The 27,747-nt window shown below is 35.5% G+C and overlaps 2 protein-coding genes across 43 annotated transcripts in view; both read left to right on the top strand.

Annotated features, from left to right (window-relative positions):
- The window catches only part of mbnl2 (muscleblind-like splicing regulator 2), a 79,074-nt gene extending 59,707 nt beyond the window's left edge, over window positions 1-19,367 (top strand). For 3 of the 41 annotated variants that reach the window (XM_084101906.1, XM_084101917.1, XM_084101928.1), the window contains exons 4-11: window positions 1,030-1,230; window positions 2,717-2,971; window positions 7,176-7,229; window positions 7,545-7,698; window positions 9,748-9,783; window positions 11,448-11,542; window positions 15,919-16,041; window positions 19,094-19,320. In XM_084101906.1, coding sequence (XP_083958032.1) covers window positions 1,030-1,230; window positions 2,717-2,971; window positions 7,176-7,229; window positions 7,545-7,698; window positions 9,748-9,783; window positions 11,448-11,542; window positions 15,919-16,038 — 915 coding nt within the window. In that variant the 3' untranslated portion in view covers window positions 16,039-16,041; window positions 19,094-19,320. Of the gene's footprint in view, window positions 1-1,029; window positions 1,231-2,716; window positions 2,972-7,175; window positions 7,230-7,544; window positions 7,699-9,747; window positions 9,784-11,447; window positions 11,543-15,918; window positions 16,042-19,093 lie in introns of all 41 variants that reach the window. The other 38 variants (XM_084101919.1, XM_084101920.1, XM_084101921.1 and 35 more) reach the window with 21 other exon arrangements.
- A 6,323-nt stretch (window positions 19,368-25,690) lies between these two features.
- The window catches only part of rap2ab (RAP2A, member of RAS oncogene family b), a 29,026-nt gene continuing 26,969 nt past the window's right edge, over window positions 25,691-27,747 (top strand). Inside the window, exon 1 of one of the 2 annotated variants that reach the window (XM_084097718.1) lies at window positions 25,691-26,469. In XM_084097718.1, coding sequence (XP_083953844.1) covers window positions 26,156-26,469 — 314 coding nt within the window. In that variant the 5' untranslated portion in view covers window positions 25,691-26,155. The remainder of the gene's footprint in view (window positions 26,470-27,747) is intronic. The other variant, XM_084097717.1, reaches the window with a different exon arrangement.

Here is a 27,747-nt window from a genome sequence, read left to right as displayed (position 1 = left end):
GGCATTAAAAAAGCATAACATTTTAATCATACAGGCAGTAAAAATGTAGATAGTTTTGAAGAAAATTTTATATTATCAATTTATTTCAATTTAGCCTTCATAATTAATCATTTTAATTTGCTGTCGCAAAATATGTACATTAGTGTGATAAACACGCGGAACCATTTTGGTAATTACAATTTTGGTAGAGTTTCATCATTGCATCATCGTCAAACTGAATGGTTGCAATTCAGAATTTGGGACATGTCTATTTAAAAAAATATTTATATTTATATATATATATATATATATATATATATATATCCGTGGTTAGTCATGGGTCATGTATGGCATTAAATTTTTTTTAAATGGCATTAAAAAAGGCATTAAAAAGCATTAAATTTAATTTGAGGATACCTGCAGAAACCCTGCTTCCAGAAGGGGAAGTTGTAATTCTATCATAATAATTGTTGTTTTCACAGTATTACAAATAAGTATTTTAAGCCTTAAAAAAATGCATTAATGTTTTGCCTATCATTATTACATATTCGGGTCTTAAGCAGCCCGGATCTATATCTAACACAGATGGAACTGCCGCAATAGTATACAACTCTCCTGATATTTTAATAACTATTACAAAAGAATAAAATAATGCATATTTTGTCACTTTTTGAACCTAGAAGGGTTAAAACTGCGCAAATGCTTTTTACCATCATCACTGTCGTCAGAGTGGCACTTTGCAAACAGCACTCATGAGAAATATTAAACAGCAGTATTTTAACATGCATTAAATTTGACTTTTTTAATAACTTTTAAGATTTTTAATCTAACTGACATTAAAAACAGACATAAAAAATAGAAAATTGTAATTCAATTATATTTAATAAAAAAAATCTGTAAAACTATAAATAAATTTAGCAGACATTATAAACAGAATTGAAAAATACAGAATTTCGAAATAGTAATATGTACAGTTAAATTATATCTAATTCTAAAAAAAAACAAAAAAACAATTTCATAATTCTATCATAATAATTGTTGTCTTCACAGCCTACATTTCCTGTCAGCCAAGGTCTGGGCTCGAGCCCTGGACTGAGTTACGCGCCGTACCTGACTCCCATGAGCCACGGCATGGGTCTGGTCCCCACAGAGATGCTCTCCAGCACCCCTGTGATCGTCCCGGGCAGCCCACCGGTCAGCGTGCCGAGCTCGTCCTCCACACAGAAACTACTGCGCACCGACAAGCTCGAGGTAAAGCGTCACATCGAGACATTATGAGGCCGTCGTTTCATTCAGGTCGAGACGAGCCTTATCATTTCTGAGCCAGAGTTAGAGTCTCATTTGCAATTATTGAAATCTAGACAAAAGGTATTATAAAACCTAAATAATAAAAAAGTAAGTCTAGTTCATGCTTTTAACTTAAATTATTTACTATGTAAATCATTTACATAGCGAATTAACATAAGAGATAATTCAGTATGCTATCACATAATAAATAAATAAGACCAATCATATGTCAGTATGCAAATTAATGCAAGAAAGCATAATTCAGTATGTAAATAGTAGCATCATCACTGTCGGCTAAATTCTGAATATTGAACATTTGAGTGAAGTCGAGATCACTATGTAATTCAATTAAATATTTACCTGTAAAATACTGCTTGCAGAAAGGTTTGTTTTGTTAAAATACACATTAAAATACTATGCTTTTTGGCCTCAAAAGGATGCAGTGTTGTAGTTGCGGCGTCTGCCACCAGGGACAAACTCTTAAAACTAAGTAGTCAAACCTTGAACCTTTGGGTTTAATGAGTAGAAAGTGAAATAAAATGTGCAAATTAGATTTAAGAGAGAAAAGATAGATTACAATTCAGTATATTGCCAGACATAAGAAAGAATCGATCTGATATTTTGAGGAATCGCAATAAATCACAATCATAATACAGTATAAGATGTTGGAGCAACATTTTAATATGCAAATATGTGGAAAACAAAGAATAAAAAAGACCATAATTCAATAAAAAGAAATGATGAAAGAAAGAAAAGACCTGTCATAAATCAGAATGCAAATTAACGTAAGAGAGAAATGGCCAATCATTCAGTATGCAATTGCATGTAAAAAAAGATCAATTATAATAAATTAAAAAAAGACAAAGAAAAGACCAATCATATGTCAGTATGCAAATTAATGCAAGAAAGCAGACCAGTCATAATTCAGCATGCAAATGTTAGCATCATCACTGTCGGCTAAATTCTGAACATTGGAGTGAAGTCGAGGTCACTGGGAGGTTTTCAGACTTTAATGTTGAAGTTTATGAAGACCGAAGGCTTTTGTCTGTGTGTTGAAGATGGAGCTGAATTTATTGCAGAAAAGTGTGAGAAAGAAGTGTGAGGCATTTCAATTCAGCTCTGCCTTGCAAGAAAATGATCAGTGTGGTTGAAACAATAACAGTTGAAGGTTGTGTGTGTGTGTCACTAAATATGCCATCACTTAGCAACTGACTGATATCTGTGATAATAAGAGGCTCCGTTCCTCCGCGGCCCTCCCACACCGAGAGGCTGTCGCTGCTTTTGTTAATATTCAGCTCTGTGTGTGTGTGTGTGTTAATTTGCCATACCTGTGCTCATACATGAAACCTTTTGTTTGAAACTTCAATGACTCACGTCTCTGTTTGCATATTTCTGTTGTGTTCCCTGTTTGTTTTGTCTGCGTGTTTGTTTTGCGTCTTGCGAACGGCAGGTGTGTCGCGAGTTTCAGCGGGGAAACTGCGCGCGCGGCGAGACCGACTGCCGCTTCGCCCATCCTAGCGACAGCCCCATGATCGACACGAGCGACAACACGGTCACCGTGTGCATGGACTACATCAAGAGCCGCTGCTCACGCGAGAAGTGCAAGTATTTCCACCCTCCGGCGCACCTTCAGGCCAAGATTAAAGCAGCTCAACATCAGGCTAACCAGACCGCCGTCGCAGCGCAGGCCGCCGCTGCAGCCATGGTGAGCCAATCACAGAATGCACAACTCATATTCAAATAACATGCATACAATTCAACGTTTAAAGAGTCATGTTAGAGGTTTTTAAATTACACCACCAGCTGCATTTAATTTAATTTACTGCATTGAATCGTAACCAAGGCAGTGCTTAGAATTGTGAAACCTTTTTTGGTAATGTGTGCGATAAAATCAATTGACAACACATGTTGAGAGAGACGCGCCGGCGGAGCTTGCGATTAGGGTATCTGATGATGTTAGCACGTTAAATGTGGAGCACTGCTTTATTATTATATAGCCATGACCCATCTCCAGAATCTGGGCGGGGTTGCGTGCCAAATCTGTGTCGACTCCCTTATCTCGTCCCTGGAGGACTTTAGTCCTACTAAACATTGTGAGTGAAGAGAGAGAGAGAGAGAGCTGTGATAAAAATCACTCCCCCTTCTTATCCATCTTGTACTATACTGATGCGATCATTATTAGGAATAGGATATTAATATAATAAGCACGATGGCTTAAAAGCTTTTTTGCTCACACCCTTGACTACACAAGGTCACGGGGTGCGGCTCACTTCCCCATTTCTCTGCCCAATGGGAGGCCTACTCTCCTCAAATCAGTCGAGATTAAATTAAGGAGATGGATAGCATCTTCATGCCAAACTGACGTGAATGCACAGGTTAATCTGCTATCCAAGCAAAACTGTATTTTTGGTCACATGCCAGGCTGCTCTCACTTGTCTACGTGTCTACACTACAAGCGAGCGAACTTCATGCACCATTATAAGCAAGCCATGTTGAGTTTAGTTGCATTTTGCACTTGCAATGGCTTCGGTTATAATATCGATTACAATAAAAATCACAATCTATGCAGTTTATTCTGTTGCATTACTTGCTGTATGGACAGTTTCGGTAATGTATATGGCTTTGATTATAACAGGTGCTATCAAGTGCATGCATGCAATTTTGTTGCATGGCTTTTCTGCAGTTTTGTTGATTTCTGATGGGAGCAATCGACACTGCAAGCAAGCCATGCAGCAAAAATAACCAATGAGAACACACATGCACTGCAAGTGAGAGATGCATCAAAGCCAGTATTGCACATTTGCAGTGTGGACAGCTTTTTGTTGTTTATGGGAGCAACTGAGATTCGTCTACATTGCAAATCAGCAAAACAAAACTAGATGTCTCCTGTTATAATCAGCAAAGCTGTCCACATCGAGAGCAGTGTGATGCAATAAAACTCGATATTGCATGCTTGTAGACTAGCTTTGTTGTTTATAATGGGATTTTATTTGTTTAGCATAAGGGCAATGTGTTGCAACAAAACTAGATCACTCCCATTATAATCAACAGAAGCTTTATTGTTTATAAGACAAGTAATCCACTTTTGCATTGCTTTATTGCAGTGTTTCTCAAGCCAACATAAAGTTTGTCTTGAACCTTTTTATCTAGGTTCAAGCATCACAATAAAACTATATCGCTCCTGTTTAAGCCGTCTACACTGCAAGCGACGCAATGCGATGTGAAGCTTGTGTGCATGCAGTGTAGAAAGCTTTGCTGATTATAATGAAAGCATGTACTTTTTTCTACAATGCAATGCAAGAAAACTAGATCGCTCCTGTTATAATCAATAAAACTGTATACGTTACAAATTCACAATGCAATGCGACAATTACGCTTATAATGGGAACGATCTAGTTTTCTTGCACTGCGTCGCTCATTGGTCGCGTCACTCGCTTGCAGTGTAGACACAGTGTTTGGCAGCAAGCTTTCGCGCTTCCACATCTCGTGCTGGTGTGGTTTTATTTTGCTGTCATGACACTCACATGCTTGGCCTCATTCGTTTTGCTGTTTACTCCATTTTCGCTTTTGCTGTTGCCCTGAACCTTTTTTTCTTTTTCCACTGTGGCGTCTGGGTCAGAAGGTGACGCGAGGACAGTATCAGCTCACCAGCCATAACAGTAAAACGAGTGAAAATAAAGAGCCAGGTTTCCCCGAGCGTGCAGCGACCTGAGATAACCCGCCGGCTTTAGCTTTAACGTTTAACCGCTGCTAGCCTTAAGGTGCACTGTCCTTTCCCTGATTATGATGTGTTGACATCACAGATTTTTGTTGTAGGGTTTAAACCAGGCCGCTCACTGAAGCAATCGATCCGTGCACCCGCGACCCAAATGCGAAAAAGTTTAAACTGTTATAGTTTCTTCATTTTCGTGTCTTTTATTTTCTCTTTGTTTTGCTTTTCTCCAGTGGAAGGTTATGTAATTCTGTATGATAAATCCCTGTGGGTGGCATATTTATTTTAATGGTTCTCTATGTTGGCGGAGGGGAGCTAAACATGAAACTCTTGGTTACAAGAATATGCCTTCAGCATGCAGGAATAAAGTGCATCTTATTCTGATTCTGTTTATTAAAAGCATACGTATAAGCTCTGTTCCTAAACCTACTGATCTGCCCACCTAGACAGCGCTAGACTATCTATCGTAAACATGACGCTAAGGCTTGTGCATTGTCATTCTGCTTTCTAAGAAATGCACGCAGCAAGTATCCTTCAGGGAGAATTTAATCCCAGAATGCATCTGACAAGCTCAGTGAACAGTTAGATTTTAATGCAGAAAGTATCACTAAAATCGTTCAGTCATAAAAACGTGTATTTTTATGCTCGGAGTGTTAGTTTAGCAACATGCAAAAGTCAGACTTTAGTTGCGACTCAGTGCACTTTGCATGAGAAGTGTTCTCTGCGTAGTTTTCCAATAAGTCACTTGTGCTTGAGGAGGTAGTAGCCTATGTAGACGGCAGTGCAGCACACTAGGTTTTTGAACAGAGCTTCGAGAGAGTCCAGGCATAGATGTTTTTCCTGTTAATAAAATGTTCCTCTTTCTTTAAATGACTCTTCAAGTGCATCATCTTTCCCTCGTACAACCCATTTGCTGTAATCTGTGACTATACTATAAAGAAGAACAGATGCATTTTTTCTTTTCCACATTCTTTTATTTCTTTCTTTTGTGTGGATATTCTGATTTGAAGCATTTTTGCATGGCCCGCAGCGTCATCTCATTTCAAGCAATTCCTGTTTTCTTTACTAAATATTTTGCTGCCCGTCATTCCATTGAGCCACATCTTTACCAGTTCTTACCAGTACTTTTGCATGGCATTTTACTAGTGAGGAATATTGGAGATCTACGAACTAGGGTTAGTTGCATAATCCTTTATATGAGTATAAATATAAATATAAATATGGGCCACATCTGACACCACAATAAATATAACCCATAACCCAGCCACGTAAAGGAACATAAATTGGATATAAGAATAAACAGAGCTCCACATTTTGTGATCACTCGCATCAGTTGTTTTGACCTTTACGCTTTATAAGTAGAGAGTCATTGTAATCCCTTAGTTGGCAAGAACTTGCAACATATTGTGACAGAAGTGAATGTCAAGGAAGGCATTTCTCCTAGACGACTTGGCCTTGTTTACCGAGTGTCCTTTTATTTCCTCTTTGCTAAGTGCTGGTAAATGTCATAGCGCATGTTAAAATCGCCAGATGACAAGCGCAGATTTCCATTGGCAGAAACATGATGCTGTTTGTACCCTATTCCAGTCTCAATCAGCAATCACGCAAGCGTTCAATACACGCCGAAGTTAATGTGGCCTCGGTATTGACTAATCTGGCCAAACGAAGAGATATTGACGACGAACGGAAATGCCTACCTGACATTCTGCCGTCATTTGATTTTAATCCGCCGCACGCACAGAAAAACCCTTCGATAGCGGATATCGGGTGCCGGATACGGTCAGTGTGTTTCATGCAGTGTTTGTTCTCTATTGATTTACTGCTAAAGATGATTCCGAGAGCTTTCATAGCACTAATATCTACAATCCCATTTGACTTTGAATGGTAAAATGGTGAGAATCTTGATTTCTGACGCTTTTAACACAGGTACTGTAGATGCTTTTATTTGCTTTCGTACTAATTCAGAACGTAGCGATATGTTTCTTTGAGACGAGTTTTTTCGTTTATGTGCATGCCTATTGTTTTGTATGTGGTATACTGCATTCAGATTATTTTTGTTTTTGTTTTTTTCCTTCTCACCTATCCACAATGCAATGCTGTCCCCATGATGCACCTCTGCTTGCTGTTACCTGTATGTTAATACGCTTGAATCCCATTGGCCCACTGCCATCATGTGCTCGCTGCCTGCTATTAAAAGACTCAGTCGACTGCCAAAGCAATGAAGCGACCCCTCGAGGCATCTGTAGATCTGGTACTATGACCTTTCACCTTTTGCTTTGCATGTAGCTTTTTAATGTACTGTAGCAACTCACAGACTTTTTTAATTTGGCTTCTTTGTTTTGATAGAAAAAGTAAAAGTCACCAAGTACATGTATTTAGAAATCAGTCAATTTTGAAGAATGAATGTGTGTGGTAATTATTGAAGCCTAGTAAACATAAGTGCCTCTAAAACGGAGCGATGCAGCTTCGAGTCAACAAAGTGCATTGATGTTTGTGTAAGTGGATGCGTGCGAAGTACCCGGTTTAACTCACGCATGTCTTCTCTTTCACGTGTGGCCGCGCTCAGGCGTTTCCCCATGGAGTCCTGCAGCCCCTACCAAAGAGACCAGCACTAGAAAAGAGTAACGGGGCCAGTACTCTCTTCAACCCCAGTGTCTTGCACTACCAACAGGCGTTGGCCAACGCACAGCTTCAGCAGCCCACCGCTTTCTTTCCCACAGGTAAGAAGAACACACCTGCACACATACAAACCCATGCACACACACACACACACACACTGCTTCGTATTAATCACCCCTAAACGTTACACCCTTTCTCTCTCCTGCGATCCCGGCGTAACGTCTTGATAACCGAGGCCTTTAAACGTGCGTTTGTCCCTTTTGCATGCAGCGAGTGCACGAAATACTAATGCATAACTTCGAGGGAACTTTTTTTTTTTTTTTTTTTAACCAAATATGTTATTTCGGGAGCATTTGATTTTCACTAGCATTATAGTGGAAGTTCGGGGTGCTTTGATCTAAAAAGCATTGCCGGCCATAGATTAAATTAGAAAAAAAGTGCTTTGATCTGCACATCTGTACGCTGTCAGATTATATATCTGTCTCCCACCAATATGGGACAACACATAATGCCGATATATATATATACGTGTATCATAAAAAAAAATTTGGATCACAATTAAGATATGCACAAAGTTACAGTAACAGATAACATAAAATACTTATGAAAATTGTGCATCATCTATTTGCAAATGTAGAATAGCCTTTTAATGGATTAATATATTAATCTGCCTGGCCGATATATATATATATATCGCTCTATCTCTACAAAATTGTAAAAACATTCTATATTTAAATTTGGTACAATATTTACTGCTATTTGAAAACAAGAGGTATTTGTAATTTATTTAAATAAACATGGTGATGTGTTGTTATTAAATGTTAATATAAATATTAAATGTTGTTGTTAAAAAATTATATATGTGTGTGTGTGTGTGTATATATATATATATATATATATATATATACACACACACACACGTGTATATAAATGTTAAAATTGACAAAATACATAAAATTAACCCTAATTATTAAAAAAAGGTGCCGACATTATTATATTTTATATTATAAATATATTAAATATATTATATTTTACACAATATTTACCCAAGATTAGCATGTCTGAATTTTTTTATTATTATTACAATTAATTTAAATGTTTATACATTCTATATTATAATATAATTATTTTAAAACAAAATAATTTAAATGGATTTTTTATTTTACAGAACATTTTAATTATTTGCAAACAAAATTTCAGATGCCAGTAATTTATATACTTTAATTATCTATATTAATATTTTATTACCTATATTATTTACATTTATGCATTTGGCAGACGCTTTTATCCAAAGCAACTTACATTGCATTTCAAGATACACATTTTTACATTCTTATCAGTTCTTGCTTTCCCTGGGAATCGAACCCATGACCTTGGCGTTGCAAGCGTTTGAGCTACAGGAAAGCTTTATTTATAATCGTTATTATCTGTATTAATCTTTTCAACTGATAATTATTATGATTGTTTCAATTGTTTTATTATTAGTCTGTGTAATCCACTGAAAAGATCGGCCTGGCTGATATATATATCTCGATGAATCGCAGTGAACAGTAGCAGTGTATTCCACCTACGATCTACTGCAGTGTTTTTATGACCATAAACACAGGAGAAACTCTCTCTGTACGTCGGGTCTCGGAGCGAGTCCTGCAGTCTAATCCCTCGTAGGTGTGTTTTGTCATCACACACCCACATGGTGGTTGTGTTTTCTTTTAGCTGTCCTCCTGTGCCCCCATTCCTCCCTCTTCTCCAGCGCCGGGCCTTTTGTAACAGCAGTATGCCTATTTTAACCGTAGGAGTGGCTGTTCCCTCACCGCATGACTCTCTTGTGTGTGTGTGTGTGAGTGTGTGTGTGTGTGTGTGTGTGTGTGGCTGATCCTCTGCCCTGTTGCCCTCTTCTCCTACACTGCGCTCTAATTTCACAACGCTAAGCTCCTGTCCTCTCATTTGTGGCCCTTGCGAATATTGATCCAGTTTATCTTCCTGGAATACGCCGAGGTTTTTAACCGGAATGACGACACGGTGGAGCGAGCGATCTATAATGACAAGCTGAATTGGATTTGTATGGCATGCTGAATACTGAATCTCTGGCTCTGTCTAATATGTTTTTCTTCCCTATTAACCTGTCTCCACTCTTCACCGCATGCTCACAGGGTCAGTTCTGTGCATGGCTCCTGCTAGCAGCATTGGTAGGTTCCTCCTCTTTCTGTCTGTCTGTTTCCCACCGCACACACAGATCCAGTCGCTCTTACAGGTGATTTGAAGCTTGATCCACCAAATTAGATCGTTCTCGATCAGTGAATGTGTTTTCTTGCTTTATTCTGCTTCTGTTCACCTGCAAGAGCGCTCTCTCTCTGTGTGTGTGTGAAATATTCACATTTCTCTCCTTGGGGTTTTTCAATTTTTCACTATTTTTAATTCATTAATTATTTACAGTGGTTATTTTTATTTAATACAGTAATTCTGTGTGTTTTACATATTATTCAATATACTTGAAAATATTTCGATTTTTTCACAGTGGCTATTATTATTATTATTATTATTATTATCTGAATTCTATATATTTTATATTTCATATTATTCAGTTTGTTTTGTCTTATTTAAAATTATTTTTTTTACAGGGACATTATTAGGATTTGAAATTTGTTATAATTATAATAATTTATAAATATCATACATTTATATTATTAATTTTATTTTAATTAATTTTAAAAAAAACTAATTGTTACAGTCACATTATTATTTTTATTCTTGCATTCTTTATATTTGCACGTATTTTACATATGCATATATTATTATGCATTACTAATTCACAGTGGATTTTATCGTTTTACTGATTATTATTATTATTATCTGAATTATATATATATTATATTTCATATTATTCAGTTTGTTGTGAAAAAATTACAGTGACATACAAGGATTAGAAATTTGTTATAATTATTTTTTATATATTTATGAATTTATTTTTAGATTTTTTTTATTATTATTATTATTTATAAATATTATACATTTATATTATACATTTTATTTAAATTAATTTTAAATACCTTTTTTCACAGTGACATTATTATTAATATTGTTATATTCTTTATATTTGTATGCATTACTCATTTACAGTAGATTTGATAATTTTATTAATAATAATTATAATTATTTTAAATTCATATTATTATTTTAAATGTTTACATAATTATAATTAATTTCGCATTCTTTCACAGTGGCTATTATTTGTATTATTATTATAATTTCATTGTTTTTAAACTGTCATGTTAAAGTCACATATTTGTGTGAAAACGCCAGAAGCGAACAGGCTCTTAATAACAGGCGTTGTCTTGTGTTGTGTACAAGTATTGATTGGGGAAATTTGATCAGTTTCCTAGAGAAATAGCCCACCTGATCACGATTGACCTGTCTGAGAGCCACACAAACGGCCTTTCCCTGTAGTTTGCCGTAGATCGTAGGATCAAAACTTCTCGAAAGTCTCGAGACTGGTTAACAGCACATGTAATCTTTCACTCGAACTAACCACTCATGCCAGACTTCTCTGGGTACAACTGATTATGGTGATAAATTTCCTTGAGGTGATTGTAATCAGCCTTTTTCCTCTTGTTTTTGTTTTATTTTTTCCCATGCTTCTCTCGCTTTGCATCGTGATTGCATGCCATCTGCTGGTTTAACCTAACGATGGCTCGCTGCTCTGTAAAATACACCATTGCTAAACTACAAAACCAAAAAAAACAAAACAACAAAAACCCTACCAACCAACCAACCAACCAAACACCTGTTGCATTGGTTTCCATAATGCTCCACCTACCTGTTCATTGCTTCCATGGTTCCCTTCCTGAAAAAGTACCCATGATGTACAGTGCTACGCCTGCTACTGTCTCTGCAGCAACAACTCCTGCCACAAGTGTCCCCTACGCAACAACAGCACCAGCCAATCAGGTTTGCTCCTTTTAAAAGCTTTCTTTCATAAATCCCTGAGCTCTGAATAAGCACTTTGCCTCGAATCGATTTGGCAAAATCACAAAAAAAAAAAAAAAACGCATTTATTCGGACGGATCGGTGCTTATTCAGAGCTCGCACATTGGCAAATAGTAGTTGTGTTGTGTTGCATTATTTTCTTGTTTTGTTCTGCATGTCCTTGCTTTATTTTGATGTCGAGAGATCCTTCCTCATCCACACATCTTGATGACAAACACGTAATAATAGACACTTTTCATATTTCCACTTATTCTCCCGCTCTGGGTTGATTTGGGAAAGCAGGGAGGTTTGGCTTTTCCATAAGGCGCTAAAAATGTTAAATGTGCTGTGTGTGACGTTCACGAACCGGCAATTACAGCGCGCGCCTGACAATAGCCCTAGACTTGCTCATGATCTCCTGTCGCGCGCACGTCAACGCCGCTTAATGTGCTTTCTGTGGCGAACTCAGAGGTCAGACTGCACCCACAATAGCTACAAATGTTATGAACGTTCCAGATCTGTTATCAGTTCCCATCATGCATTCCTCGGACCGCTCCCATTCTCTTTGGTATTGTTCACTCGGGGTCACACGAGGAGACTTTGAGGGCTTTCCCACTTCCGTCGTTCTTAAGTGAAGCCATCCTGTCAGCGAGCGGCTTTTCCTGTTGTTTGAATATTCTCAGGAACTGGGACGTTTGTAGTCTCGTCACGTGAAACTGAACCTGTTTCCTGAGGGTCTCTTGCCAGACGGTTCAAGGCTCTTCAGCGCCACCTGGCAGGAGAATGAAGCACTGCACCTCACGTCTCTGCAGTCTTCAGTCACGTTATTGAGCTTAAAATATGAAGTTCATACAATTTATTAATCGTACGATATCTTTCATAACCGATTAGGATTCAGCGTAACGCAACTAATCTTGACACTGAACATGAACAGTGTTTTGCAGCCTGTTTTTATTTGCATAATGCAAGAGTGACATGTTTGTGTGACATTTTCACATTTGTCTGTGGTTTGGATATGTACACTATTAATTTATTATAAATAATAGCAATAAAAATAATTTTTTCAATATTTTAAATTTATATAATAATAATAATAACGCTTATATTTATAAAAACAAAAATAATAGTGATAATAAATACTATTAAACTTTAATATTATTACAGTAAATATTTAAATGTTTGTAGTAGTAATTGTAAATTTAAAAACAATAAAAATAATTTTTCAATATTTTTAATTTATATAATAATAATAACTATTATATTTATAAAATAAAAATAATAGTGATAATAAATACTATTAAACTTTAATATTATTACAATAAATATTTAAATGTTTGTAGTAGTAATTGTAAATTTAAAAACAATGTATTATAAAACTATTACATTTTTGTAAAATAAATATTATAATCTTAGTAGTAATACCGGTAGTTATAAATTTAAAGCAATGTTATTATTAAATTATTAAAATTTATTTCAAATCATTATTATTATTATTAATAATATTATTAATTTAAATAATACTTTAAATGTCAAAACCACTGACAAATAAATGTGAAAATTGAAAGCAGAGATATTAATAATAACCAAAACAATAATAAGGATGTTTATAATAATAATAATTTCATTAATGATTATGTATTTTATATTGTATACATTTTTATATCAGTCATTTTATTATATATTGTTATTTCGTCTATTATTAATTTTATTTCAAAATATTTCAGATTCAGATTATTGAATTATCTTGACTTATTTCCATGTCAAACAGGAATTTGATGAGATTTGATGTTGAAAAGACACCAGAAATATAAATTAAGAAAATAAAAAGTCAACTTAAATTCTACGTTTAGCAGATGAGTCTATCCGAAACGAGCTGAGACTCGTGATGTTTGATTTAATGGAGGTTTTCAGAGCCGAGGAAGGAACACAGAGGCCTTTTCTCTGGTGTGTGTTTGCGTCAGTCTCAGAGCCAGACAGACAGAAGCAGCAGCGTCCGCTGAGTCATCGCCGCGAGCGCTAATCTCACACATGAGTTTAATTATGCAGCGAGAGAGGCATAAACAAGCGCTTGACTGCTGCACACACACAGCTTTGAGGTGACGACTTCAGCCTGAAGCAGATGAACGCAGGTCACGTCATAATCTACTGAACTGAGGCTGTGTTCGGAGTGGCACACTTACTCACTGCTTACTACACCGTGCACACTGACTACTAGATTTTGAGAATAGTGTGTGAAATAGTATGCAATATGCAGCAAATAGTGTTTCAGGGTAGTTGTCACATGACAAACATTGAATATTAATTCAGCACAGCTGGCTTTTTTTAATGTGATCTAAAACCCGGTCTCGATCTAACCCATAAAAATTCTGTTTGTTGGTGTAAAGTCAAGTTGATTCGGTGAAATTAAATCATGTTTTTCACTTAAAGTCAAGTGAAATGTAAAAAAATTACATTTTTAAATGTAAAAATGTAAAATGTGCTTAATATGGTAACGTACATTTACTAGCTTGAATTAAATAAAAAATAACATCATCATGTTTGAATTCAATTGACTAAATTAGGTTAGCTAATTTCAAGGGTTTCGGTAACAGGAATGCTTTAATTATATTTAGGTAAAATAACTAATTAAATGAGTTTTCCAAAATGTCACAAATCAAAGATTTATGGTAGATTATGCCCTACGTATTACATAAATATATATTTTGTCAGTATAAAAAAGTTTTTGATATGGTAATAGATCTGAATCTGAATCAACCTTATTAGCTGAGTATTAGCATTACATGATTAACAGTTTAAAATAAGTTTGCGATCTCGATTCAAACACCCACGCGATCTTATTCCTGAATGACAACGATTCGTCTGTGTCTATTAAACCTTTGAAAAAAATCACACCGGAACAATTAAATCTAAGTCTTTTCAGCCAAACAGTTTCATTATTTCTGTGCTACGCATATTCATATTATCACTGAAGTGCTGGGATAAAAGTTTATAGTTCAGATATAAACACTGATGTCTACGGAAGCCATCAAAATAGAGCAAATAACCTTTAGAAAGTCACATGACACTTCAAATAACAACTGTAGCGATTACAGCGATTGTCATTGAATCGTTCATTCAATAGATTCATTCAATAGATTCATTCAATAGATTAATCCAATAGATTCATTCAATAGATTCATTCAGTAGATTCATTCAATGGATTCTTTCAATAGATTCATTCAATAGATTCATTCAATAGATTCATTCAATAGATTCTTTCAATAGACTCATTCAATAGATTCATTCAGTAGATTCTTTCAATAGATTCATTCAATAGATTCATTCAATAGATTCTTTCAATAGATTAATTCAGTAGATTCTTTCAATAGATTCATTCAATAGATTCATTCAATAGATTCTTTCAATAGACTCATTCAATAGATTCATTCAGTAGATTATTTCAATAGATTCATTCAATAGATTCTTTCAATAGATTCATTCAATAGATTCATTCAATAGACTCGTTCAGAAAACACTGATTCATCCAGTTGTGAAACAAGTGAAGTGTTTTTGAGTGAGTCATTGAATCATTCACTCAACCTGATTTTTAAAAATAAACATTTTAAATAGACTTTTGTCTGAATCTCTAGTAAATTACATGTTAATTTGTTTAGTTGTCTTTTTTAGAATTGCATTAAAAAAAATAAAAAAATCGTGATTCTCAATTTAACAAGCTCTACCAAGTATGCAAAACATACAAGGAATTTGTCGAGGCGTCTCACGTGTGTATGCAGTGTATTATAATAGTTGCAGATACCAAATACAGTGCATAAATGATTAAATATAATAACAGTGCACTTAATTACATTTCTACACAAGAGAGAATAATAGAGATAGCGTGAGTGTAGAAGTCAGGTGGTATTATAACCTTGGAAAAAAGCTATTCTGAAATAATATATGGTTTTATTTGTCAAGAGAATAGGATATTTCATATGATTGACTGCATCGTAATTATAATCTGAAGTTTTAGATGCATTACTATGAAGCGCACGTTCTCCCTAATCTGATTGGTCGACATCACAAGACTGTAATCGTTGAGGGGATTTATCATTATAATGACACTATTCTCTTTTTCAAGCATTGATCTCTGTTTGCATCACTGAATCATCATTGTATTCCTGCTTTGAAATCTGTATTGTTTAAAGCGCTGTATAAATAAAAATGACTTGATAAACGGGAAAACATGCCGTTAGAGATTAAAGTGCAATTTCTGTGCTACTAACAAGTGTTCTCGGAAACACAGCTAGACTGTACTTCACCCTAACATGTATATGTGTACTTCTAAAAGTGTTACATTAATAATTATTCCCCGCCTCCAGTTCACTCACGCTGAATTCTACTACACGCAGATGAAACGTCACATGGAGCGCGTTGCATTGTGGGAGTCAGTATCCCAAGCAGTGTCCTCAGATGCGTACATCAGGTTTCAGCAGATGTAGTAGGTAATGCGGGAATTTCATGCATACTATTCACAGAATACACACTGCATACTGCAACATAGTAGGACCTCTCATCCGACACACAGCTTACACACTGATTTCAGTGCTCTTGAGTTATGCTAGGTCAAATATGACATCTGGGTATTCCATGCATACAGAAAATATGATAGGAAATATAAGTGTGATAGTATGCCATTACGAACACAGCCTGAGACTTTTGTTCTGACGTGCCAAGAGCGATGTGAAGAGTTCACGGGTCGCTGAGAGCTGTATTTGTAGGGCACTAGCGCCCCCTCCTGGACAGAGAGAGGAGACACGGAGATTTATTTCCTGAAGCTTATTTAAATGGAAAACTTTTTATTTACTTGCATGCATTTAGCAATTACTTGATATTAAAATAATGTTTGTAACCATGTAGCTTAAAGAAAAAGTCATGAGTTTTAGTGGCTTTTAGTTCTTGGCTGTTGAATATATATTTTACAGCAAGATAGAATAATATATAAAACAGAGATTTAATATTTAAAGGTCTATAGAATCAAACATTTATATTATATAATGTATGTATTATTTTAATCATGTATATTTACATTGATGATATATTAAAAAACTTTAGATATACACATTTACAAATTTAAAGAATTAAATATTTACCTTTTATAGTGCATGTACTATTTAATAAAGTATATTTACATTATTAATATGTTTTTTTAAGTATTTAAAAAATGTTTTTAAATGGATATGCACATTTAAAATTTAAAGCTCTAGATTTCTATATTAATATTATTTATGTAATGCATATTTTCATTATTAATATAATGATATTTTAAAAATAGGTATTAAAAATACATTTAAAAAAAACTTCAGATATGCTCGTTTACATTCTATAATGTATGTATTATTTCAATGAAGTATATTTACATTATTAATATAATGGTATTTTTTTTAAAGTATTTTTTTATATATATATATATATATATGCACATTTAAAATTTAAAGCTTTAGATTTCTATATTAATATTATTTATGTAATGTATTTAATGTATATTTTCATTATTAATATAATGATATTTTAAAAATAGGTATTAAAAATACATTTAAAAAAACTTCAGATATGCTCGTTTACATTCTATAATGTATGTATTATTTCAGTAAAGTATATGTACATTATTAATGTAATGGTGTTTTTTAAGTATTAAAAATATTTTAAAAAATTGAAAAATCAGATATGCACATTTAAACTAAAGCTCTAGAATTCTGTATTTATGTTATGTAATGTATTTGTTTTTATTTTATAGAGTATATTGACATTAATATAGTGATATAGACTGTTGCTAAAAAATTATATTTATGTTTATACAAGCTAAAAAATACAATTATATCTAAATAAAATATAATTGCATATATTTACACTATGTAATCTATCTGTAATCATTATTAATATTAAATACTGTTGATAAATTACACATTAATAAGTCTATATATTACAATAACTGTAATTGTTTACAATATTATTAATAATTATGTATATACAGTATATATATCCTAGCTCCCTCTGTTTATTAATAGCAATGTTTTTTCAGTGCGTCTAACATTGGTAATACAAACTAGGACAGAAAACGGCTTGTCAGATTGCTCATGGGGTCTGAAATAAATGACATTATAGCAGCTAAACCTGGTTTACATCACATTCAGTATCATGATCCAACATAGAGTCGCTGTTCTTTACATTGTCATTGTCTCATAGCTTGCATGTGAACCCTCTCTGGCCTTGCTTTCCCATCATGCCGTGGTGCAGCCGGCTGTCACACTGCCTTTACCTCACAACGCTGACTGTGTTTCATGGTGACTTTACACATTTGGTGAAGCTTGATCACACTGCGCTTTTACTGTTGGCTTGGGCTGCTTTAATAAAACATTTCAGGATGTTTTGAATCCAGGCAAAAGATTAGCGATACGACCCACACACTTTGCCGAGTGCCGGTTGGGTAACTAGACCAGTCATTAAATATTTTTGATTATATATGATGTTGTTTGAGGCATTTCCATGGGTTTACATTACTCCCACATGCATGCATGCAGAAGAATTAAAAACCTGTGGAAAAACACACAAAAATACATAAAAATATTGTCCTGTGACCCGATTCCCACCTCTAATAAATGCTGTTATATAACCGGATGAAGTGAACAAGACTGTGTCCACAGTGTGAGATGGAGACCTGGCTGTGTTCTGACTCGCATACTAGCATACGACTCTATTTATGCAGTATGCGACACATCATTTTTTTTGTATGCATCGATTAGCCTGCCAAAGTTTACATTTTAACACAAAATTGTATTAAAATAGCATGGAAGCTATATATGCAACGTTTTTTTGAAAGAAACTAATTCTTTTATTCAGCGAGGATGCATCAAATTGATCAAAAGCCACAGTAAAAGGCATTTATAATGTTACTCCATTTCAAATCCTGTTCTTTTGAACTTTCAAAGCAGCAAATCATCATGTTAGAATGATCTCTGAAGGATCATGTGACACTAAAAACGTGAAAATTCAGCTTTGATCACAGGATATAAATTACACGTTACTATATATTCACATAGAAAACCGCTGATTTAAATTGGAATAATATTTCACAATTTTTACTGTATTTTTGATCAAATAAATGCAGCATTGTTGAGCAGAAGAGACTCTTTCAAAAAATAACACATTTAATGGATTAATGTACATTGTTTATTTTTTGTATTATTATTTAACAAATATTCATCAACAGAAGCATGCAAATAAGACCAAGTGTTTTGCATTTGCTGCTTTTTGCACATGAAAAGACAATCTTTTTTTAATATGGATATTTGCAGTCTCTACAATGCAAACACTACATTAATAAATAGCATGCACATCCCTCACTCATGTCGCATCGGCATCATCTCTCTCTCTCTACACACGGACTCCTTTAGACAGTGTCACGTAGCCTATGAGTCTGAGTCCTTAAGATGGATGATGATGTGTGATGGGCCTTTACTGATACTCAGATGCTGTTTTGTGTTTGTTTTCCTGCAGATCATCTTGAAGTAATCCACCGGAGAGGAACGGGGTGTCAGGAAGCTGCTCTGAGAAACCCAAAAAGATCCCCGTGTAAATACGACCTGCCCTCCCCGATAGAACTACAGCAACCTGCATGATACAGCGTAAACACATTAGCAAGCCACAACACACACACTCACACAACACACACACACCGTATACCTGTTATGCTCAGAAAAGTGACTCAACCGGTTTCTAACTTCAAAAACAAAAGATATAAAAAACGAAACAAGAAAATATATATGATTATATATATATATAAATATATGTCAATGTACAGCACGTTTCATAGAGGCATAAGTGAGATTCATCCGAATGATCGTCACCAGTCAGATGATAATAATGTGTATTTTTCTCCCATGGTTGTTTTTAAATGAAAAACAAATGCACAATGTTCACCCTGAGCGGACGACAAGCTCAAACACACACACACACACACTCACACGCACACACACTCGGTTTGCACTGTCAGAAATAGTGCTTAATAATAAGTGCTTGATTGTCTTGAACGGGAGGACGTCTCCTGCAGAGTTTGTCTTAACATCCCCATGACCCTCCGGATAGGGGAAAGAGGGGTTGCTTGGTTTTTATTTTTTATTTAATTGATTTTTTTTCTTGTTTTAATACACCGAATGTCACATGGCGGACAAAAAGAAGATTGTCTACTGGTCAAAAATGCGCCTCCCTCCGGTTTCTCCTTCTTGGACTTGAGCTTGATCCGTCTTCGCAAGCGGAAATGATTCGTTTTTGTTTTCTTTTTCATCCCCCCAGTGGCCAAAGAAAGGTTTACTGCGTGAGAAGTGCGAATGTGGCAAACCACGTGCCATGCAACCACCTTTCTGTCTCTGCTAAAGGACTGTGTTTTACTCCTTCCTTTACTTGTTTTTAAGTGGACGGTGAATGATTTGGATGTGTCCGTGGGAACACTGGCCATCAGGGAGTCGACTCCGGCTTCTATCCCGTGCCAAGGGCTTTCATTAAACTGGAGAGCTGCTGTAAAACTAACTCGTACACGAGACGGACTTCTCCAGTTTGCCTGTTCGTTGTCCCAATCACACGGTGCCCAGCGAACGGACGAGGAGGAGGAGGGGGCGCGAAGCGTCGGAAGTAGACCGTCCCTGACGCGACGTCTGCGCTCTCGCCGATAATCCTGTTTTATTTGATAAACAGTTTAGAAGTGCCTAAGAAATCTATTTTACACAGCAAGCATCTTGAGAAGATGACTTTATGTGGGGTCGGGGGTTATGAAAACACTCAAGCTAAAGCTCCCGAAATCACCAATTTGGACGGAAAAGAGACGAGAAACACGTAGACGTAAATGCATTTCATACACACACGTCATCATCATGGTCTGTTTCATTCACACACACACACACATGGTGCGGTAGAATGTTGATCCTGTTGACATCGGAAATGTAAAGGACGAGCTAAATGTCTGTAACGTCGCGTGACGTTTGAGTTTGGTGGACGATTGTGTTCTTAAATGTCAGGACTTGTCCGTTCTGTCGTTTTCTTACTAAACTGCATCGTTACATGTTTTTTTTTTTAGTTGTTGTCCTGGGATAAAGTGCACACAGCCTGATTTCTGATGGGCGAAAAGCGTGTGTTTGTGCATCGATGTGATGAGCGTGTGCATGCCTGCGTTAGCCATCCAATCAGAAACATCATGTCTTTTCATGGTGCTCAATTAACACAGACAATCCACAGAGAGACGTTTGGTTTCGCAGGAATATGGCACTGGTCTTAGCATTTTTATTTTCCTTTTATTTTTTGTATTAGGGCTTTTTTTTTTGTCCAAAAGTTACAGTTTTAATGTAATTTTTGAAGTGGAAAGTGATTTAAATATATTTTATCGTCATTCTGTTTTTGTTTTTGTTAAATGCTAGAACACGGAACAATGGTGTAACCTATTTTAAAAATGAATGTAATTTATTAAGCCGGGCTTGGCTTTCGCGCGGTCGTCCTTCAGAGCGACGGCGGCTTCGGCCAATCAGGAGCCGCTTCTAGATCTCGCGTTCGGGACGTCGCGGCGCAAGCGCAGGCCGGGCTGTTAGAACTGCTTGTGTTATGTAAAAAAAAATACAAATATGTTTATTGTATAGGTAATGTTTTACCAAAAAAAAAAAAAAAAAAGCTAAAATAGAAGAAAAAAAAAGAAAAAAAAAAGAAAAAAATTAAATAAAATAAAAATTCTCAGTAGTATGATAGTTATTTCATAATAATATTAAGTTGTTGCTGTGGCAACCCTAAAGTTGCGATACTAAATTTTGGTATTTTTGTAAATGATGTAATTGTTAAGTTGATTCTTTTCTTTCGTTTTTTCTTTCTTTTAGAAGCACTGCAAAAGGTTAGATTGTAAAGCAGATATCGGAAACATTTCCTTGTTTATGTCGAGATTATATTACCAGGAGATTTCTCCGTAGCATTTAACAGTGTAACGTTTAAGATAGTAGTAAATACTCACCAGTTACAATAGCGTGACGTAACTTAAGAAACGTTTAACCCGCGCCCCCCTTTTTTAATTGACAAAGGATCTCAAGTACTTGTGAAGATCTTTTTTTTTTCTTTTTTTTTTTCTTTTTTTATTTATGAGAGTTGTCCTGGTTTGTCCAACAACCCAACGATTGCACTTTGATTTCCTGTAACTGTAAGGATGTTCATTTCAAAACTGATGCACAATGAATATATGGTATATGGCGACACAAAATCAATGATGGTTGTTTTATGGCTTTAGTTGAACCGGAGAGCTAAATATTCAGTACGCATCTTGCATGGTATTTTATGTCAAATTAAGAAGTTATTTTCAATTTAACCTGAGAAGATAAAAAAAAAAAAAAAGAAATGTATTGAATGTTTCTATCTACACTATAGAGAAAAGTGAAAAAAAATCTGCACATGTGATGAAAGTGACGGATGTTGTTGATTTTTGGGATTTCTGACTCCCCAGATGAGTTGTGGGACACAAAAATTGTTGACTGACGGTGAAAAAAAGCACTTTGGAATCAGTTGATAAACTGAGCAGACACAGCGTATCCAAACACTTTGCCTTACCTTTAGTCCATTGTTTTTAAGCTTTTGTGTTTCAGAGCTATTAATATGTACTAGGGTGTCAACAGGTCTACTGAATTTACTTCTCACCTCCATCTATATATGAATATACTATACCTATAACTAAGACATGTAAGAGTTTATTATTATTATTATTTGGGAGCGTCGTCACCGAGAGGCCGAAAGGTTTTGCCGGTGTTGATGCTCTTCAACGCCCCGCTCCTGTTTTCAGTGGGATTGTGGGTATTTTTTTACGCTGTGCTGCTTGACTTCCATCAGTGATGCAGTAGCCCATCGACACGTTCACAGAGATAATAATAATACCAGAAGAAAATTATAAACCAAGCCCTCTTTGGATGATTATTAGTTTTCATGTAACCATTTTTAAATGTTTTATTTGTGCATATATATATTATGTGCTATTTTATGTCATATAGTCAAATGTTTTTTGGTTCCAGAAAAATAGTGTAAAATCTATTGAGACAAAATGAATAAAGAAAGAGAAAAAGGATTTGGATGTGTGCGTTATTGTATTTGCATGATCATCTGCAGTGACGGGGTTTCTGCGGCTCTTACATCAGAGCAAATTTTGCATGCATTGAGAGAGAAAAATGTATATATTTCTCTGCATTTTTGTCCTTTTATAATCTAAACATGTTTAAATCAAGATGCATTTACTTGAGAACTCAATGTGAAGTGAGTTTATGCTTAAAACAGAACAAATGTCTGTCAATTAGTTATGAAAACTTCACATCAAATTAAGTTTTTGAAATACATTTTTCAGATATTCTCATTTTAAACATTAACATTTTGATCAATTTCACAGAAAACAAGACGTCATATTTGTTGTGCTTTTGCATCTCTAATAAATGCATCTTGATGTAAGAATGTTTATGCAGTTGCACTGGAAAACAAGTCAAAAACACTGAGGAAGATCATGATTTATTATTATTTTATTATTTGCATTTTGATCAGAAGGCGATTCAAGCTTCTTCTTTTTTTGGTAAAATGAATGAAAATATAATGGATATTTGTTGGAAGTTATGTTTTCACACTCTGAAGTGTTGCTTAGACGTTCCTTAAAGAACATATTAACATATTGTGTTCTCTTCAATTTATCCCTTACATTTTCTTTACTTGGATTTAAAGAAGTCTTTATAAAATATTAAATTTACCTTCATAAAACCTGCAGAAACCCTGAACAAGTACCATGAAATGAAATGGCTAACACAGTTTCCATCGTCTTTTTGCACAGAAGGGAAAATGCATCAAACAAATTGAAATTTTCTGTCTCCCAATTGTCTTTTTACTGATAAAATTGTGTGTAACGGAAATACTACGCTAAATGAATATTGTAATCATAATAGTATTAGCATCTGATTCCACCCTTTTAACATGGTAGAGCATTAAAACATGATATTTAAAACTGAGTGATCTTGTATTAATTGTGTTACTCTCGGAACGAATAGTTGTTGCAAAATGTTTATGACGTTCCAACCCTGTTTACATACTTTTCTGATGCTTTTATGGCCCTTTTTGAAGTGCATTGATTTTAATTGCTTGGAAAATAACTGTGTTGCACTGAAGAATAAAAGTCACACAGGATTGTAAAGTCATTAGAGAACAACGGAGCTAAAGACGCATTTGACTTTATTCTCTTTTAAACCACTAGATGGCACAAAAATTCAGCTCAGCACTTTTATTAAAAAAGGATTTTCTGTGGTGAAAACCCAGTTTTTAATGTTGTTTATGTGTCTGTGTGGTGTTTTTAATATGCTTTAACATATGCAAAGTTCATAAGTCGACACCATTGCTGAGTATTTTCTCCTTAAAACTGCAGTGAACCAAAGACAGTCTCAAAAACACGCTTTGAAATCGCTGGTGTTTCTGACGTCACAAACTACCTTAACCAATCAGATCAACGTGTGATCGTCAAACAGTGGATCTCTGAGCTGAGTGAGTGAGTGGAGGCGGGGCTCATTTGCATATTCATAGGATATTTATAGAATTTGGCTGATCTCGGACAGCAAAATGTTTTTAAAAATGAGAATCGCTAAAATTATTGAATATATTTTGAAACAAAGGACTTATTAATGATTTTAAGTTTTGTTCAAGGTAATTAAAGCAACAGTTTTTCAATAGCAGACGAATATGTAAAAGTATGGTATTTATGGTAGTAGTAATAATAATAATAATAACATGATAATTAACATGATAATAAGCAGCCGACTGACTTTTCCATTTGTTGAGATGGTTTGATGGTAAATATCATATATTAAGTTGGGTGTCCACCTTAGAGATAATCATATTTAAATGAAACTTAATATTTAAAAAATATATTAATCATATCATATAATAAGATATTTATTGTTACTACTGTAAATCTATATTAAATGATTATGGGATCTCATTCAATGCTTTCAAAATCTTTACTTTTTAAAATATTTTTTTTTCTGTATTTTTAAAATGCAAATATTTTAATGACAGTTTTTTTATTGAAGAATAATGATTTTTATTGTATTTGTCAAAATAAACCGAAAATAGCACAAACTTTGCTAAAGTGATTGTTTTGAACAAGTATTAACTTAGACTTTATTAAAAAAACATATTATTGTTATGCTGGTTTTATACCCTGTGTGTCTGTCGCCACCTCATACATTTATACGATTTTTGAACAAAATAAACCACTTTTATGATTTATTTTCATACAAAATCTGTTGCTCTATCAATGTTCAATAAACATTTTGTTCTGCAGTCATACTATTGGAGTGGTGAAAAGCACATTTTTCTGAAGGTGTGCCTTTAGCGGTTTCATTTCATGTGATTTATTTGGACAGTTTATCACTTGTACAAAACTTGTCTGGATTTATACCCAGTGAACTGCTGATGCTTATACATCTGATGTAACTCGAGCCTTTCTTATGAAAGCTGTATTCCTTGACATGTGGAGATGGATCATTTATGAAGAGGTAAGAACTACACAATATTCCTCTGTATGGGCCTGTATTACATAAAGACTTCCTGAAATATGTATGAATGCCATTGTATTATATATGTGTGTGTGTGTGTGTGTGTGTGGCATTTTTAAAATAAAGATAGCATGATATTCAAGTAAAACATTTTATCAGTTTGAAATACCAAAACAATATATAGTGTTTAAAATGAACCTTTGTCGTTAGCGGAACATGTTGATGAACTACAGTAATCCTGCAGATGTAATGAATTGAAGTATTGAAATAGTTTGATGAACACTGCAGACTCGCGGCCTCCATCAGTGCTCACACACACACACACACACACACACACAATGGCCGCATCCCTGTTGCTTTCTATTTCAGGTGCTGATGCAGGCGACGCACTGTTGCCATAGGAACAGCATCATTTATTGACACGCCCCCTGCGCCGCCTCTCATTGGTCGCTCAAATGATCATAGAACCAACCGCGGCGTAGTTAAAAGCGGAAGTCCCGCCCACCTCACTCAACCATTGCCTTATTAAGAACAGTGGGCGTGGCTTGTCGAACTCCTCCGCGCCCATTGAACGCTCACAGCATCAATCCGCTATAAAACTCCTATCCTCGCTCCGAGACTGTGTGTTCTGGCTTCAGAAGGTCTCCACCCGAGAGTATGGCGGTTGAAGATGCTGTAAGATGCAGAACAGTGTGCATCTTCTATTCTGGGATGCATCAGGGAGGGGACGCGTGATGTGTTCAGCGCTTTTATGCACGCACAGAGGTGATTTCTTCTTCACGCATCTGTCGGGTTCTGGCTCTTCTACATGGTTACGGATGCCATGAAGCCCGCGCGTTGGCTCTTTGCGCGCTTCTGTTATTTGTCTCTATGGTGAGTGTAACACAGCCAGCCATGGCTCCTGGTCTGCTCGACTTCTGCGATATTCAATGCAAGTTTCCCATCGCTTCTGATCGGCTCGGACACTGTTAGCTGGTTCCTGGTTCCTTTACGCGCGTCACTCGGTTCGGTTCTGTGCGCAATGCGCGAGTATAAGGTGGTGGTGCTCGGCAGTGGAGGGGTCGGGAAATCTGCGCTCACGGTCCAGTTCGTGACCGGGACCTTCATCGAGAAGTACGACCCGACCATCGAAGACTTCTACCGTAAGGAGATCGAGGTGGACTCGTCGCCGTCGGTGCTGGAGATCCTGGACACGGCCGGTACCGAGCAGTTCGCGTCCATGCGGGACCTGTACATCAAGAACGGCCAGGGCTTCATCCTGGTCTACAGCCTCGTCAACCAGCAGAGCTTCCAGGACATCAAGCCCATGAGAGACCAGATCATCCGGGTCAAGAGGTAAGAGACTAAACCACTGCATTGCATTGCAATCAATGATGGGAATAGCGTGGTATTCTTTGAGGGACCGTATTACCCATTGTTACAGACATGTAAGTTGTTCGTACCATGGTATTAGCTTGTCAGTTTAGAGGTAAGAGACGCGAAGCTCCTTCCTTAGACAAATTCACTGCATTGTATTGCAATAATCAATGATGGATGTGAATACCATGGTATTCTTTGAGGTTCCATGGTATTACCACCTAATACCATAATTTTAACACTAGTTGAACTCCATGATGTGCATATCATAGTATTAATATACTATCATTTTACCATGACACTGCCACAATATTTTTAATTTTTTTGTATATTCAAGGTGAATAGCAATAAACCTACAGAAAATAATGGCATCTACCATGCAAAGTAGCTTGTGATACTTTAATTTTACCATGGTATTACCACAGTACTTTTTATAAGCACCTTTTTTATAACTTAGATTAATATGATAATCATTCAATACCATTGTATACACACTGTATTAAAGAACCTCTTGGACAAAAACACTGCATTGTATTGCTGTGTATTTATCTCTGATGGAAATACCATATTACCACACAATAATTTGAACTCTATTGAACTCCATGATGTGCAGATCATAGTATTTATTTGAAGCATATTGAAAAACCTCATGATACCATAAAATTACTGCACTTCCACAATGTTTCTGTCATTGTTACAGACATGTAAGTTGGTTATACCATGTTTTTTACAATGGTACATATTAAAGTACCATGGTATTAGCTTGTCATTTTACCATGAGACTGCCACAATAGTTTTTTGTAAATTCAAGGAGAATAGCAATAAACACAGAAAATAATGGCATGTACCATGCAAATATTAAAGTAGCTTGTGATAGCTACTTTCATTTTACCATGGTACTACCAAAGTACTTTTTTATAATCACATTTTTATGACATATATTAATATGATAATCATTCAATACCATTATACACGCTGTATTAAAGAACCATGGCATTGCCATAATTTTTACCGTGTACTTCAGTACTTTGAGGTAAAAGCAGTAAACTCACCGAAAACGATGGTATTACCATGTTTTTGGACATGTACTATGGTAAATATTGAAGTGCTATGGTATTAATAGCATGTGATATGGTCATTTTACCATGGTTCTGCCACAGTTCTTTCTTGTAAATGCAAGGTAAAAACAAAAAGGTAAAAGAAGACAAAACCACGGTATTACCATGTTTTTTGACATGTACTATGGTAAATATTAAA

This window comes from Abramis brama (assembly GCF_963993115.1).
Source record: "Abramis brama genome assembly, chromosome: 2".
In the NCBI taxonomy this organism is placed as follows: Eukaryota; Metazoa; Chordata; class Actinopteri; order Cypriniformes; family Leuciscidae; genus Abramis; species Abramis brama.
The sequence above is the reverse complement of the archived record's forward strand: the minus strand, read 5'-3'. Positions and strand labels throughout refer to the sequence as shown.